This window comes from Plectrocnemia conspersa, unplaced genomic scaffold (assembly GCF_051122295.1).
Source record: "Plectrocnemia conspersa isolate PC_06_02 unplaced genomic scaffold, ASM5112229v1 ptg000001l, whole genome shotgun sequence".
Taxonomy (NCBI): domain Eukaryota; kingdom Metazoa; phylum Arthropoda; class Insecta; order Trichoptera; family Polycentropodidae; genus Plectrocnemia; species Plectrocnemia conspersa.
In genome coordinates this window covers 21,850,009-21,868,981 of record NW_028277165.1, presented here as the reverse complement: position 1 = coordinate 21,868,981, position 18,973 = coordinate 21,850,009, and the positions used below count along the sequence as shown (strand labels likewise).

Below are 18,973 nucleotides of genomic sequence, written 5' to 3'. Positions count from 1 at the left end.
TTCGAGCACAATGGCGCATAAAAGTTGCAGGTCGTTCGCAAAAGTAGACAGACGCAAAAGCGTCTCGTCTCTCGGATCAATAACCTGTCAGAAATTGCTCCAAAATCCAATTATACCAAAGTTAACAATACCAAAAAGCCTTCGTCGCGTCGGTAATCAGATTCATTGGCAGTCTTTTTTTAACGTTCAACGAGGTCAAATATGACGTATATTGTAATCAACCAACCGACCAACATACAATTCCAGGTTAAGTCTGAATATTTTTTATGGGATCGTTCACCGTCTCGGGATTTTAAACTCGGAGTCAGAACTATCAAACCATCCAGGGTGACATTCTATCTGAGTAATCAATAGATTTAGGCGAGAAAATTGTGACTCATAAAGTTTTATTACGATTCATCAAAAAAATGACATGTACGTAAATACAAAAGCGTGCTTATCGGACGATATGCATAAACAAAAGAGATTGTTCTGGTTTAATTAACATCTGATAAATTATTTTGGCACAATAGATGTATAACTGATTTTTCAATAGCCAATGAGTAAATAAAAAATCGATAATAAATACGAAAAAATTCCTCTCAACACTGATAACAACTATTAAAAAGAATATACATATACAAATTACATTATGGGGCAAAAGTCACATTACCATATTAAGACAAAATAATATTTTCAGAGTAAAATATTATTTTATTTCTCTTTTAGATTATATAAAAGCTTGGAAAATACAGGTTAGAAAAAAATACGATAGAAAAGCGCTTAAAATTTATTGAATTTACTTTGAACGTCAGTGTTCCATTGTTTTACCCCAAGAGCAAAATGCGTAACATTCATAAAATAAGTTTTTTTCAAAAGCAAAGATATTGGCATTGAAGTGCAAGGTGCTTCGGTGGAAACATATTGAAACAATTTTTACTACTCCGTTTATCACCCCAAAAAGATACCAATGTTTCTCGGAACCATTTTAAAGAAATCATGAATTTCTAAAAATATAAAAAGCACACGAAATCAAAGAAATCACAGTCACACGTTTCTAAGAGATTCCGTGAAACACCTCCCCCGCCAATTGCCATAGATACTAACGGTTCTGATCTACACTTTACGGTGAATCTTGAGTCGTCGACCAGAGCAGAGAGGACAGTGCACTTATTTGTTTGGCTTGATATGTGCTTCAGATATAAATGCCTAAAATGAGCTTAAAATAAAATGGCTGGATTTGCGTTCCGATCGCTTACCTAATATTTTCCTGATTTCACGCCTCAAAATTCATTTCTGCGTGGATATTTAAGAAGTGAGTATTTTTAATAAGCTTTGATATAATATTGAGCTGAAATTTTTTTATAGAATTTATAGAGAGTGTCAGTAAAAATACTCGTATTTGTGAAGCTAAAGAGACTATTTACCTTATAATATTTTTTTCATTTATATATAGAATATAACATAAAATATATATGTTAATAGGCTCCGATACAATTTTTTCGCCGCTCTGGAAAAAAAATATTTTTGCTGCCCTATATATATTATTAGTTTAAAACACGATTTTTAACAGCGAATTTTTGTAGGTATTTTTAAGAAAAAAGGTTATTATAGCACAAAATACAAATTAAACCAACGCATCTCTCAGGGAAAAATAAGTGGAAGAAAAAGTCTCACATATTGCTTCATAGTTCGTCTCACATATTGCTTCATAGTTCGTCTCAAAGCATCTCACATATTGCTTCATAGTTCGTCTGCACTTCGATGTTACACTATGTTTTAATAATATGATATCTATCCTTATTGATATTAGTACGGACTTCTGATATTAGAGTATTGGTTAAAGTATATTCAAACTGAATTTTGGTCAATAGGATGGCGCAAAAACAATTATCATTTCTCAGAAGTAAAACATTCACGTCAAAAGCAATAAAATCGTGTCGGCATCGACGGCACGATTTTATTGCGTTTGACGTGGATTTTTGCCTTCTAAGAAGGGATAATTGTTTTTTAGGCTCTCCTATTGGTCGCAGCTAGCTCGCAGAGATAAAAAGTATTTTATGGCGTTTCTAGATAGTTAATTAATAAACATAGAAAATCTAGTTATCAAAGGTTTTATTAGAATACCTCGAAAACCCTCCTTTAAACCATTCCATCAAGTGGATTCACAGATGACATGTGAAACAACAACATCAAATTGATGGCATCGATGATGATCAACATTAAAAAATGTACATACGTACACATATTCTCATCTGTTCCTATCTACTAAAACGGACGACCAGGGTATCTTAAACGAAATGATTTAGCGTGGTATTTATATAGGAACAGATCGTCCGTTCATGTCTATGGTAGATCGAAATAGTACGTACCACCATTCGTCGTCGTGCGACGACAGGGAGAGTATTACTGTAATTCATTGTTATATATGATTTGTTTTATATAACATATACATATATATGCTTACCATACGTCGCAGTTTGACCGGTAATGTCCTGGTTTCACGTCATGACCTTTTTTATGGTAAGCCTACATATATCATTATTGATGTAGTTTAATATTTTATTTTTTATAAAAAATATGTATAAGTAACAACATTATTTCAGTGCATTCTAAACAATTTGTTTATAAGACTAGGACAATAGAATATTTTAACGTGTCTCGTGTCAAGAACACACGTGTACATATATTTGGTGGGTCATGTTCAAGAATAGATTTGCGTTCTCAGAAGAGGTTATTTCCCTAGTGCGTCTAATGGACATTTGCCAGTAAAACTGCGTCTTTCAATCTTCCGTGTAAACATTTCCTGAATTCTCAGGTAAACGGTATTATCGATGAAAAATACTATTCTTAGACGAAGCATGAGCACCAAATGTTGAAACATACACAATAAATTTATTATTATATATTAAAAATTAACAATTAAATTATTGGAAACTATTTTATTTGATAGAAATATTGGTGTGCTTTTGAGTGATACATAATTTGTATTGGTATATTTAGAATCTACACGTGAAACTAAATACAAAATGAATATATTATAAATCATGTTATGTGTAATTAAAATTTAACCAAGAAAATAAGTGATATTATATTATATTATTTATATTTTATTAAATTCTAGTGTTGGTGATATGATGCTAAAATATTTTTATTCACACTCTTCTCGGGGTCAATATATCTTATGTTTTATAAATAAGTCAAAGGACCTCGTCTTAGATTCTTAAATAAACACAAGTTTCAATCGTTCATTTCAATGAAAAATGTAGTTGATTTAATTGTATTTTAGGATATAATTATTGTTACCCGATTAATTTTTAAGAATTATATTAAAAATCAAGATTTATTTGTTATATTGTGAATATAACTAAAGTAAATATCATATCTGCTGCAAGGTCAACACAAATTTAATGGTAATGAGATTATATTGTATATGTTATTTTTTTAGTATTTATTATATGATACAAATTGAAAAAGCTAAAAAATAATTGAATCTTTAAAAATATCACATATACAAATTATTACTGTGTTATTAGAAAATATTTTTATTGAAATTATGCAAGAAACTGTTTATATTATTATACTAGATTTTTTTGTATATTTTAAAGATATGTATGACTTTTTGATAAAATAAAAATATAAATATAATTAATTAATACGTTATTACTAATAGGACAGACAAATAGAGTTACATTAAATAATGTGTATATACATATATTCATATTTTGTGATTTAATCAAAATTTTTATACATACATATACGAGTCATTTTGAATTATTTAAAACTAATATGTGTTAAAAGACACATGTTTTATTTTTAATTTAAATTTTCTCCTATGATTTGATAGTTATTTTAATATATTTTTCAAATAGATGACTATATGTATATGTACATACATATGTATTTTGAGTAATGTATGTGAATATTGACTAAAAGAAAGCAGTGGGTAAAATATCACAGCATCTATTTAATTCCTCTCTATACATTCAGAATATTTTTTCACTTTTAAAACGTGAGTAATCTAGTAAAAGATGTAAACAATAAGTTGCTGCTAATTATAGTTAAGGTGTAGATGTAATGAGCCCCACTCCCAATCGCTGGAGCAAGGTCACATGGTACAATATGGTAAATTTTGATTTTTAAATTTTGTGTATATGAATATGAAATATTTTAAAGTGAAAATGAATATATATTATAGATTAGTGTTCTAAAAGTCTAAAAGAGTAGCTTCTTCTAATTTATTTCCTAAATTGAAACTGTAAGCATAAAATTTATGCTATCTATTGACTAATAGATTTTAGTTTTTACAATTGCATATATGTATTATTTTAAGCTTTGCTTGCAGCATACATAAAAACAGTTGTGTATTGAAAAACTTACCGAAGGTTTTCTTAACGTTCAGATAATATTCCTAAAGCTTGTTATGTATACATACAGTATTGTTACATACATATACAAAGATTGATTCAAAACATAACTATCACCCCAAACATATTGTTTTAAACAGGAAGAATTGTTATGAGGACAATTTAAATGAGTAATATATAAAATAAATGTTCCATAAAACGAATTGTTTGTGCATTACTGTTGGACAGATAAGGTATGAGCAAGCGGCAGCGAGCTAGTATTGGGCAGAACAGTTAACACCCCAAGAATAACTCTCTGGAACGAATCCTTTCTTAAAGAAAAAATCCGAATATTCATCCTACATAAATGCACAAATAATTTCCAGTTAAATTGCACCCAATTGTTATTCTTACAAAAGGCATTGTTATGAAATCATGTACTTTCTTGGTATGATCACCCTTATTGCATCTCCTTTTTGACTATAAATCAGTGAAAATTAATGCTTTTGTAGTAATATGTAAAATAAAAGTCACGAAGAATAAAAGTTAAGATTAGTCGAGAGCATTTATCATAAGACAAAGCTATTTATGAACAGGTGGTCACTTTAAGATCTGCTGGAGCATTGACGATGGCCAAGTAGAAACTAATCATTATATAAACCCATTTTTTATTGTGAATCAACTTGTAAAAAAGTAATACTAAGCAATTCTTAAAAACAAATCGTAGGCCAAAGTAACATCACCAAGTTTATGTAATCTTCACAATATTTAAATTTATTGTTGATATTTAATCGATTAGTTTTGGTTCAATGTATTATTATGTTTTAACTTTGATCTTTACATTATTAATAATACAATTTTATATTATAAGTAATATAAATTTATTGTTTTAAATAACTGTGCATTGTTAACATTGTTATGTAATACATATTTATAAAAATATATTCTTTTCATTAACAAATATACATACATATGTATGTATGTAAGATTATACTTTGACTTTGGATAAATATAGAATTATCATTCAACGATATTGATATTTACTTTATAAAGAAATTTCATAGTATCAACGTTTGATAGTATCTAAAAGAAACATAATCAAATCTTATGCTTTTGTCATTGTGCGATAAATGACAAACGTTATTTATAGTTATTTTTGATAACATTATAACAAGTCATATTTTATGCAATCCAAAGCGCCACCCTGCAGCCGCTGCTTAGGAGTTTTAGAAAATTTGATACTGGACTCTTTATTGTCTGTGTAGCTTTCGTTGGCCTTTGCTAAATCTGGTGTCTGATCTCTATCACAAAGCAAAACTGGACACAGCACTATAGATATCATCAATCCGTAAGGTAAGATGCTCTTCAGATGTGTATTGTATACATTCCTCGGATAGCAGATGTTAATGTCGCATCCCATTGCTGTTATGTTACGTCTCAGGGTATCATAGTACAAGTCTATGATGTCGTAGAAATGTTTGTGTCTTAAGTTTTCATCGGTGCTAGTGAAGAGCAGATAAGCGATATCGGTAACCGGAGAAGCCAATCTGCTCATTTGCCAGTCGACCATCATTAAGTCCACTAATTTGTCATTCTGAAATAATAAAAAGCAAATATGTTATTATATTATAATATGCTAGCTGTTTTTGATGTACTTTTTAAAAATTAAATTTAAGAACAAGTAAGAAATTGGGACCATTAAATTAAAAATTTATACTCCATATACATATAATATATGAACAGTGACTATGAAAAAAGATTAAGCAATGTTGTATATGCTACTGAGTTATATAAATTAAGTTTCTTATTAGCGATTCTTTATTAAGCTTCAGTATTTTCAAAAGATATATTGTAATGCTAATTATATTGCGGGTTGGGTTTGTTGATTTTTAAAGGGTGTAAATTTAAACATTAATGTTATATAACATTATGTAAAAAAAAGCATCACTTTGACAATTGACAGCACATGATAAGATAATATGTAGTATAAAAAAGGAGTAATATAATTTACATCTAAAAGCCATTATGCTAATTGACTAGATGCAAATAAGGTTCAAGTGTGACCATCTTTGTATGATAATATGCGTGAAGTAAACATTGATTATATGTTTTATATTGAGTATTAGTAGTGAACTGTGTATAGGATAATATGCTCACTTCATATTTGAACAACAAGTTACTAGTCCAGCAGTCTCCGTGGCATATAACGTTGAACGGTTCCGTAGTGAATGGATCCAGATACTTTTCAAGTTTCTCCTCCATGTTTTCCAAATAAGCAGAGAATCGGTCGTGATGTTGAGTTTCTTTCATGCATTCCAAGAACTGTTTCCTGTTTTGATCTATGAACTTGTTGAAGTGAATACCGTAATCAAGACCTTTGCAGATATCTTTGGTTAAGTTTCCGAACAACTCTGGATTCAATTGACGCATCACAAAAGAAGCGGCGTGGAATCTGGCTAGGTTTACGATGGCAATGGATATGTGAGGATGATCCAAAGATACGATCCTGTCGTATACTTTGTAACCAAGAGCGCATAGATCTTCAACGACGATCGTTTCTTTGCAATCTTTTTCGCACACCCCGTAACAGCTGGCGTACTTGAACTGATCAGATCTAGGCAGACAATTTTGTATCTTACCCAACTCCGGTAAGACCTTCAGGTATTGGTTGATTTCGCGACAATAATATCTGTTTATCGGCACCGACTCCCTCAATGTAGGTTTGTACGGAGCCATTTTCAAGATGAAGTTGAACTTCTCGTGGTTGTGGTTTTCTGTCTTACCGACTACTTGAATTTTGTAAATTTCGCCGAAGAAGTTATCTCCTTTTGTGGATGGTCTTGTCAATGTTAGGTTGAAATCTTTTAACTTTTCCTTCTGGATAATCTTTTCCAGGAGTTGTTTAGATTCTTCAGTCGGCAAGGCGTCTCCATTTAACTCAGATTCCGTCAGCATATTTATTGTATTCGAACCAATAACTTATCAATAAGTATTATAGAAAACGTATTGTCAATGCAACAATTATGTTAACACTGAACTAAAGTGAACGCAACGTTTGTGGAACGGCTAAGCCAGGGATTTTCAATCTCGGTCATGTATATGAAAAATCGATATTTATTATTTAAAAATCTTTTTCAATATATGATTAACAAAAGTATCGCTAACAAGAAAAATCAGTTTTCTAGAATACTGACCGTGAGAATCAAGTAAATTTCGCAGTGAAAAATATATTTTTATTTTTAAAATTTAAAAATAATTTTCCTATGATACTTGTTATTTATCATGGCACAACGCGGCGTAACTCTCAAAAACAACCGGTTTCATACCCTATTGCGTGACACTACCGTGGTGTATGCGCGTCTGCAGTGAATCTACAGCACTCGCGCGTTTCTGAATTTATTATGTTCAAACCAAAACCTAACCTAAGTAAATTAAACATTATACTATTATATTCGTTTAGGTTAGGTTTAGGTTTGAACAGCAAATGGACGTTTTGCAACTGTCACTCACACACTCACACATACACACACTACGTTAGTGTCACACAGTGGGGTATAAAACCGGTGTTTTTTTAGCGTTACGGTGCGTTGCACCGTGCTAATTAAAATATTTTTTTAATTTTCCATTATAACAAGACATGCGTTAAGCCCAATGTACTACAACGGGGTTTAAACAATCAACAGCTGCAAGTACCAGACTGAAATCAAAGTTTATAAATTAGCGACTTTATTGATTACAAACTATTATCACATGTCTGTATGCTCGACTTTTTCTGTTCATCCCGATATTCAGCAGCGAGATTAGGAAAATCTAGAAAAGCATAATACGTGATGATCGATCAGAATTATAATTATATATTAATCACTAATTCCATTCTCCCAAATAGGATAGAAATAGAAATACACTAAAGTTCATATGGGATTCGATACTTCATTTGGTGTATTAATCATCGAAGAAATACCATCGATCAATCGTGCAGGTCAAATTATTTTATTGTTAAGTGATCTGTTATAAACATTATGTAAGATAACTTTAGCTAAAAAATTAGCCGATATATTTATTAAGGGAAATCTCAGATTTTATTTATAGAAATCTAATTAAAAAATCAACCTTAAATCGGTTTTAAAATATAATTTATATAAAATAATGAATATATTTTTTAAATTAGTTATTCAAGAGTAAAGATTAATGAACTACAATACATAACAAGTTTTGGCCATAGAATAAAATAATCCTCATTATTTAGTATTTGCAATACATTTGAATTATTATAAATATGAAGCGTTTTATGTAAAAATTCGCTGTGAGGTCATATTCTAAGATTTCTCGCTACGCAGCCAAACGATCAATGTAATTTTTATTTAAAAAAAATACATTGAAAAAAGTTTGAAATCACTGACTAATAAATTTTATTACTAAGTAAAATTGTAATTAGTTTAGAGATAGGGGAAAAGATAAATATATCATAATATAAATAATGTACTGCTTGTTGAAAAAGCAACGCCGCAATTTGGTTCTGTGTAATTAGACAAATTATATATTCTTTCAATACTTAGTCTATCTTTTTACTGGAAGAAAATGCTCTATTTTTTACTCGATTAAATTATTCGATGAGTAAAGATTTGATTAGATCGATGTTATAGCCTCTTTTTCCGGTTAAATTTATTCTTTCTCGAATTATATGTATATAATATATATTTATTATATATTATTTTTAATTGCATATTTTTTCTTTAACATGTTTATAAAATATGAAGCCCAAACGAGTTTTTATCAATTAGGATTTTCCTAATTATTAAAAAAAGTTCTATGCATTGGAAATATTTTAATGTTTGTAATAAATGTCTAATTACATAGTAAGCATATACTAAATTTTTAAGTGGATAGAAAAGTTATATCAAAATGGTTGAAAGCAATATAAATTTTAAAAAGAATATGAGGGATAGTCACAAGCTTTTTAAATGACTAAAATGGACAGTTTACATAATTCTGACGTTGTTAATTTGTGTATTTTGTAAAACAATTTGTTATTAGTCATTATTAATTATCGCTCTAGTCATAGCAACAAGAATTATATATTGGAAACCTGCGCATTATTATTTACTGTTTTTAATCAGTAAACTTTTATTCATGTACATTTCTCATCAATATTATTTATGTATAATTATACATATTTTTATTTTATTTTCCTCATCATATACTTTTTCATATAAGTAGTGGTCAATTTATACAAAAGACCGTAAAATATTATTATTTATGATCCATTTTATTTATATACGATTGTTTGTATTTGTATTGATTTTTCTCATCATATACATTTGTAGAAAGTAGACAACTCACGTACAATACTAAGAAATGTTTATATTGTTTTTATAATCAAATATTGAATAAAATAATCTGTAATTTGATATTCTAATACACAGCTTCTTACATTTTTTTTACTATTTCATAAAAGTTGATCGTGAAATAAACACAGCTTGATACAATATAATATATGAGAACTAAAACATACAATAAAAATGTTGTGTACTGTGAGGAAAATGTATTAAGTTTTTAAGGAAATAAACACATCGGTGGCCTTGAGAATAAATTGCTATATAATATGAATTTTTGCTTTGAAAATCTAATCGCAAATCAAATCTAATCTAACCAACAATAAAGCATGCATTTTAAAGCAATAAAATCTGATCTAACTAGATTTCTCAATCGAATACTCGATTATTCGAATTACTCGCCTGATTTTCAACTATATGAATTCGTTTATACCATCTCGAATGAAATTTGAAAACAATTTGTATATTTGGGCAACACAGATAAATTTTTCTTTCAATATACCCTAGTAACTAGTGCTGCTTCAAAATCCATGGTCCTTTATGCGCCTTTATTTATTATTCGAAATGCGAGACAGCGAGACGCATCTTCTAAACAAAAAAATGCTTTTACGCCTCCGAAAAACAGTTGTGAATATAATGTTTATCGGCCGTATCTACTATGATCAAAATTCACAGAATTCGTTCGCTGAACGAAGCAAAATGATGGAAAGGCTTTTATTATTGTTTAGCGCTTATCTCAAAAACAGGTGTGCGTCGTTTTTTCAAAACGCAAAGATTTATTTCCAATCAATTTCAAATTCAATAATTGATTTATCAAATTTATTTCAAACATTATTAGCTATTGTGTATATACAATAAATTCAATTAAATTATGTATTTAAAATGTTCCATTAATTCTGCTGAATTAATTCAATTGCAGCTAATAGTGATTCTAAAATTATGAAATGACGTCCCTGATCAAATAATATGTAATAATAAATTAGGCATTTTCCTTTTGATGCCCTCACTGATTTTTTTAAATGAATTTAACGATTATGAAGTTAATTAATGAATTATTAAAATACATATTTTTTAATTAAATATAATTTTACAGCTAACTAATTGACGTTTGCAGTAATTGGATAAATATATTAATATCGGTAAAAACCAAGAAAATAACTACGAATATATTCGATTATTCCAAAACTTTTTTATTTAATAAACGAATAATTGAAAACCCTAGACTTAACCCAATCGACGATGTAGTTAGATGAGAAGATAAGTTATATTTTTAACTTATATTTTTCCGAGAGACCTGATGGCGCTATTTTGATATAAATATACTACAAATTAACACATATATAAATGGTCATATTCGAGCACCGAAGAATGACATAAACAATGACTGCGATAAACTTATTAACCGTATTGTGGTCATCGAAACAATTCGCATTGTTTCACTAGTTGTTCTTATACTTTGTCGTCATCGGGAAATGGCCACGATGGTTTTGATTATAAACGTCACCCGGGAGAAATACTAATGCTTCATTAGAGCAGGTGGACATTATAGACGGAGTTTGATTCAATAAGTATTTTTCCCATTCACCAAAGCTAGTTAGAAAATATATAAAAGGCTCATTACTTGCTCACTTAAGAAGGAAGTTTAAAACATTAATTGAACAAATCTGTTTACTAAATAATCCCTCGATTAAAATCGTCATATAAGAACAAACAAGAATGATGTAAACAATGACAGCGACAGACTTATTACATGTTTGCTACACTTAAGCACTAAGTATTGTAATCATCAAAGCAATACGGATTGTATTCGTCCAAGTTTGTAGGAGAACATACAAAAGACTTATATGTCCACTTGTCCAGTCAAAACAGCGTAGGACGAAATAACGTCGACAGAACAGTGCAAGAAAAAACGGCACCACGATTTTGATTTTTTACGAATGAATTTATTACTTTAGGAAATGTTTTCAATCCCTCAATTTATACACAGGAAACGGGACATTTTAATATAGAAATATTGATGCGATGGCAAAAGTATGGAAAAAATGTAAGCGATGTGTCACGGATTTTTTAGTTAATACTATTTATAATTTATATTTTAATTAAATTATTTATTAAATTTTATGTTAAAGAAATCAGGATTAAAAAATATCCACTATTGTCTGCTCGACATGGTTCAATCGAAGCAATGTTATGTTTGCAGTGTGTGCTTACAATAAAGTGTAAAGTGCTGCTGGAAGTATCGGTTACTAGTTTTTGTTTTTATGGCAATGTATGGACAAAATGGTGACGATAATTTAAAGCAGAAAGAGTGTATTTCATGATAAAGAAACGAATCTAAGGACATATTTACAATTAATAAATATGACATTAAAAAAGAAAAACAATTTGTTTTAAACCTAATTTCTTATTGCAAAGAGTGTTCAGAAGAGTCAATCCCAAAATAATATGTAGAATTATATTCCAATTTACTTTCGAATCTATATTCTGTGAATATACTCATTAATCGTATATTCAGTTTAAATTTAGAGTATCTGCCGAACGTGCAGACTCTGTTGCGATGTTTTTATTGCAATGCTCGTCGGATCAGTACAAAAAATAAGAAATACAACAAAACGTCTGCGTTGCACATATATTTTACATGTATAATATGTAATACATTTAAGCGATTGTAAACGGTATGTTCATTTTTTTGGTTATAAGTATAACCCAGCAAAATGCCGTTGATTATAATTTATTTTTGTACTATTTATGCTTGTGTATCTAGCCCTAGTCTAAGTAAAGTAAGGACTAAATTAGTATTTATGCACCTACTAGTGTTAACGAACATGATTATTTACTTGAAAACAATTCTTCATCTCATTTTGTTTATTTCATCATTGTTTAATTGCAAAAAGTGTTTTTTGTAGATTTTATCACGCATAGATATTATTACAAGTGACGATTTGTAACCACTGACCACTTCAATTGGTATAAATAAAACTTAACTACTGCAAGTATCACTCGATCCACGTGCTTCTAATTTCAAACTGGTGCACGTGTGCAAAGCTATGGAGTATTTCTTGATTTATTTTTAATAAATAAATAAAATATAATTACCAGAATAGCCCACGTTTAGTAAATTCCTCTGCAACGCTTAAAAATCTCTGCTTGCAATACTTGGAGTACACGAACACGAACGTCGACTTATCATCCATGACTTTTTCAAAATCTGGAATGTTGTCCTCGTAGCACAACGCCACTGGAAGAACCATTACGGATATGACCAGTCCGAATGGTATAAACAACTCCACTTGTCTTCTGTATTCAGTTTCTGGAAAACACTCGGCTACGTCGTGGCCCATTAGCGAAACGTTTAGCTTCAAGGTTTCGTAATACATGTCCAACATTTGATCCAGGCATTCTGACCGCATTTCGTAGTCTGAGCATGTATAGATTGAGTAAATCAGATCGGATACCGGAGAGGAGAGTCTTATCAACTGCCAGTCCAGCAGTCTCATATCCTTGACTTTACCGTTCTGGAATTATAAGCATTTGTTTGAAGTTTATCTAGATAAAATAGTGCTAGCATAGTAATTTAATAAAATGGAAAGGAATTTAAATAAAATAAAGTGACCAACTCGCATTTTGTTAAATGATAGAAAAAAATCGTATAAAAAGTTTTTGTTAAATAGCAGTTGGGTACAAACACAAGAATGGAATTAAGAAGAAAATAAAATGTGGAAAAATATAGAAAATGTAGGACCTTTGCGATCCATTTTTACACATGAGGATTGAGCAGCTTATATTACAAAAACGCCGCAAAAACAAGAGCAAACGCATTACGTGCATTCACAGAACAGATATTATGTAGTTTGTGGTGCATATCATGTTTCTTTTATATAAACAAAATTTCGTTTTTTTAAATGTCATAAACGCGTGAAATTTTGCCGGTGGCCGGTATAAAACCGACCTGTATCATAACAAGTGCAATTCGTGAAATAGTAAATATTTTGTATAATTAAAGTGTAAGGTAAAAATATTAACGGTAAGTAACCATTTTAGAGGCTTATGCAAACAGTTAGTTACAAAGTGATTTACTGATTTGCACTATATTTAATTGAAAATTAAAATTATAAACTCATGAAAATTTTGTAATAGTGATGCCTCTGTATGAATTTTTAACACAGCTTTTTTATTTTTTTAATGGTTAATAAATTTTGCTTTCTGGCCCACTGATTCAAAAATATTTCCGTTCCGGTCCTTTACAAAAAAGTTTTCGGACCACTAGCCTCAGCTCACAACTATTTTTCCCACAATATTAAAAATCGATATATTTTTTGAGATAAAATAAATGTGGCAATGATTTGTGTTGCTTAATTATTTAAAAACAAATTAAACAAGCACAAGCTTCGGGGCAGTGATAGTGAGATGGAAGCGCGCACCATAAAGAGGGCCTGGGCCGTCGGACCAACGCCAGGGCTTTGCCCTTGATCGATCAGAAACTGTAACCCATAAAGCTGCATTTATAGAGAGAGTAATTACCACTAAGTCTTTCAGAGGATTGCTGAACCTCACAACAAAATACGAAATAAATATAATCATGAGGACAGTATCTCGATCTACATAAACTTATAAACATCAGTAAAACGCTTACAAATGAACCCCAATATTTTCTTCAAATAACATACTCTAAATACAGATTTACGCCTCCATAAAATCTTTGTACTGCGCCTTCAATACATTGGCATTTATTCAAACGAAAATATCCCAAAATTATTACAGAAATATAATTTTAGAATTTAATTATCTTTTTCAAAAATTGTTTTATAACGAGATTATATGTTTGTGTAGTATTGAACTGCTTTCCGATTTAACCCAATTCATTCCGAGCCATGGTTAGCCATAAATTATTGCATAGCTGGAACATAATTATGAATAAAATAACTACTGGCTTATCAGAAGGCGGACAATGTGTATCATTGGTTGCATATGCTTAGTGTGACGTCATAAAAATAATTATTGTCACAATAGTGTTACATTACACTATAATATAAAAAGGTTAAAAATGTACCGAATACTTACTTCATATGAATACATAAAGTTATTTGGCCAGCAGTCGCCGTGGCATATCACATTATAGGGGGCGCCAATTTCTGGTGTTAAAAAATATTTCAGCTTTTGCATCATATCGTCCAGGTATTTAGCAAACTTTTCTCGAATGTCCACATCGTCTACTATTGACAAGAAATATGTTTTTCTGTCTTCCAAGGCCTTTTCGAGCTCGTCGTAGTATTCCATGCTTCTAGCTGTATGTTCTATTAATTCATTGAACAATGAAGTATTCTTTCGTTTGAGAACGAAAGACATTGCGTGAAATCGAGCCATGGTTTTCACGATCAAATCCAGATGAGCTCTATCTAATTTCTTCAGTCGACTGTGCACCACGAAGCCTTTGCAAGCTAAGTCTTCCAAAACTACAGTCTCCATGTTTTCCTTTTCGATTCCATCGTAAAATTTTGCGAATTGAAATCTATTCTCATTGGGCATTCTCTCTTGCAACTCACAGAGCGCAGGTAGCATAGTGGAATACGCGTATATCTCTCTTTTATAATATAAGTTTATTGGAATGTTCTTTCTTAATTTTTGATTGCTTTGTGATATTTTAATAATGAACGTTATTTCAGATTTTTTGTCGTCCATGTTCATCACTCTAACTCTCGCTATTTGTCCGAGATAATTGTATCCTTTGAGGCATCCTGGTCCGACGTCTATTCGGTAAGGTTTTATCTTTACACTGTCCACAATTTCAAGAACCATGTCCTCGACGTGATACGGAAGCTCTTTCTCAGAACACATTATTCCAATCGATTACTGATGAGATTTACGTACCGCTTGTTTATATAATTGCATGTAGGTATATTATGATAAGCACTGGAGATAATTTGCTAACAGTGTTTACACGCATTCTTTAATAGCAATCCTGATTGGTTGTTTCTGCGTTTCGAATTACCTACAAATGAAAGGCAACGTTGTTAAAAGTTTATGGATTGTGAGTCATATGAAGAGTCATTATCAATAATCGTTAATGATATAAATAAGGAAAACTAAATGGTGAATTGTTACAATTACAATTACAAAATGTTATTTTTTATTTCATACTATTATTTCTCAAACATTTAAGAGTAATATAATAAAATGTCGAGTTAAGAATGGATCCGTAAATATTAAAATAATAAATAATCTTGAGTTGCGGCTATAATATTCCGGATAGATACCGAATATTTATTAGAATTTTTAGAATATTAGAGGCAAAATAACATCTTGTAATGACGGTGATGATGACAAGACCCATGCGCTTAGTTGGTATCTTAAATACTTATCGCAAAACATGTATTTTTGATTCTTAACGCCTCATTAGTAAATATTAAGAAAACAAAAATGTTAATCTAGAACGCATAAAAGAACGAGAAATTCTTTTAAAAAAGAGAACAAACGGAAAGTGAAGAAGCTTATGAAGTCATAGAATGTCAAGGTGAATTTTGAATGAAAATTTTTGTCTTTTTTTGATTTTTAATGTACAAAATGGTATAAAGTTGTTAAAATTAAGTTGCTTTAAATTAAATGTATTTCATAATTTTATTTTAGTAATTATTAATTTATTTTAGTAATATGGGTTGTAAAAATAATATGTGTATACTACATTTTATATGGGGTTCCAATATATAATTTACTACAAATATATTTTAACCTTTACGGATAAAAACTTTTACCTACCTATTATTTATTTATCATTTATTGATAACTTGGGACCACCCAAGAATGCAATGAAAAATGAGCGAATGTTTTGCTCTATCCTTCTAAATAGTATATAGTTAATTGTTCACTATTGTAATTCACACAATACCAGTGGCTCTCAACATATTTTTAATCGCACGGAATTTATTGTTGTTTTTTTATTACTTATGTAGTATGTACATTACAATTACTTACATATTTATCAAAAGCAATAAAATCTTCCCGTCGCTGTCACAGTGGGAACGCTCGATAACGAGCGTTCCCACTGCGACGGCGCCGACACGATTTTACTTGTTTTGATGTGAATTTTTGACTTCTGAGAAGTGATAATTGTTTTTGCGCCCTCCTATTGATCAAAATTCAGTTTGAATACACTTTGACCAATACTTTCAAATCAGAAGGATAGCTATCACATTTTTAAAACATAGTGTAATATTGAAAAGTGCAGACAAACTATGGAGCAATTTGAAAAATGCCACATCTGTCTTATACTTCTTCTTCCGCTTATTTTTCCCTAAGATTTATATTATGGACTTAACTTAATGAAAGCATGACATACATGCTTTTGTACTTCTAAAGGTTAAGCTACTTTAGTAACTACGTTCTTGCTATACATATCTTTTAATGTTTGACTTGAAATATGTTTTATAAATTATTCAATTTTATTTTACTGAAAAAATATGATAAAATCATTGCCCTTCATTAAAATATTGTTGATTATCACTGAAATAATATGATTTTATAAATTAAGTAATGGTTCAAATGCTTTTACCAACCATTGAAAAGAATAGTGAAATATATTATTAACCCTTTGGTTGCCGAAATTCGATTTATTGGCTTTAACTACTTTGGCGAATAATGCATTTAACATTTTTTAACGTGTTGTAGTGTGTTTGATTCAGGGGTAAATAATATATATGAAGGCTCTTCGCAAAAATGAATTGATAGTCAAAAATCTTGTCAAGCAAAATCAAAAAAATTGGCAAAAATCAATAAAACAAACAACGTAACATAGATATAGGTACTTTCGTTTGTTTTTGTCAATAATTTATACTAGGTACTTCGAAATCTAGAGCTACACTGAGCATCGACCAAAACTGAAGACCAAGGAAGCAGCCGCTTCCCACTTTGCGTTATTCTGGTCCAGCTCCGAAGTCAGAGTTAAACCTGATCTTGAGTGCATTAGTTTTTATGTATAAAATAAGTATTTAGATTAGAGTATTGTAAAAAATAGTAATAATACCATATTAAAACATGATCAATCATCGGGAAAAATAAGAAAGTAATTTATACTAGTGTATTATATTGTGTAATATATTACCTAATAAAATAAAACATATTTAATACAAAATAATTAATAAGTTCAGAATAACTAATTATCAACTATCAATTGGGTGTTATTAATTGTAAAAAAATCTACATACGTACATATGTATGTAGAACCTCACGGTATTGTAATTGTACCAAATATTTCCTTTGAGTGCTCGATGGTTGACCTTGAATTAGATAATCACAAATATGCATTTTTTGTTTCACTTAAAAATATCACATCATTTGATTTATTTATCACATTATATCTAATTCGAAAGATGTTTAATCTATATACTAGTTTAATCTGATAATATCGATTTGTTTTGCTGTCAAACGTTCGTTCTGATATTAGGCACTATTATGCATTTCACTTTTACATTATGGTAAAACCAAGTATTTGCATCGTGAATCGTAAGTATGTATGTAGTTTCAATATCATAGTTGTTTCTATACTCTTTTCGAATATTGTGAAATGAGTAATGACATATTAAATATTTAAACAGTAAAATAAATGAAAAATATTATTAATATTCATAACATAAATAATTGAAAAATGAACATGTAATAATTTAAAAGACAAACCTAAAATATGTTATAATGAACGCGTGTGTGTGTGTGTGTGCTTTTCAACATTAGAAACAGGACTGCACAAACATACGCGCATTCAATAACGAATGCGCAAGCGGAAATATTATTGCAGAATTACAAGTATGATATAGCATGGCAACACATACCGGCAGTTTGCCAAGTGTTGCAAGCACACAAATGTTCTGAAAAAAAGGTTAAAAATGTTTTTTTTGAAACAATTATTTTTAAATATATTTTTTTTTAATATACAATATTATAATAAATAAGCAAGGCAAATTTCGATATAAGTTACCGACATTTATGACCAAATAGCCTTTTATATATTTATGAATATTTCGTGTTTCTAACAATAAGAAGCTTATAAATAATATTCTTTACATTCAGGTACTTCTAAAAATACTTTGTACGTTGATCCTTTATTGTGTTATCTACGAGTACCAATAAAAATAAATAAGACGACTATACACAAAATCCTTTTTGTCCCATTTACTTCTTCATTCATGCATTACATTATCGAAAAACAAGTTTGTAAGAATGCGAGCGCCAAATCTTTCTTCTTTTGGAACAATAAGTCTAGGAAAACATCTTTGCAAAAAAACATTTTTCATCGATCGTTTCCGAATGCCTCTTAGGTTTTTATTA

At 29.9% G+C, this 18,973-nt stretch overlaps 1 protein-coding gene across 5 annotated transcripts; it reads right to left on the bottom strand.

Annotated features, from left to right (window-relative positions):
* Positions 1–5,182: 5,182 nt before the first annotated feature.
* On the bottom strand, positions 5,183–18,467 carry LOC148239208 (uncharacterized). Of its 5 annotated transcripts, none has more exons than XM_088196072.1 (5): positions 18,326–18,467; positions 16,412–17,928; positions 14,720–15,647; positions 12,755–13,173; positions 5,183–5,919 (listed from the first exon to the last, which is right to left on the bottom strand). In XM_088196072.1, coding segments are annotated over exons 3-5 (1,194 nt in total). In that variant the 5' UTR covers positions 15,494–15,647; positions 16,412–17,928; positions 18,326–18,467; the 3' UTR covers positions 5,183–5,918. The 5 variants fall into 5 exon arrangements, with proteins under 5 accessions (XP_088052198.1, XP_088052210.1, XP_088052187.1 ...); XM_088196084.1 differs by having other exon boundaries at positions 17,857–17,928; XM_088196061.1 differs by having other exon boundaries at positions 17,861–17,928.
* Between the last annotated feature and the right edge of the window lie 506 nt (positions 18,468–18,973).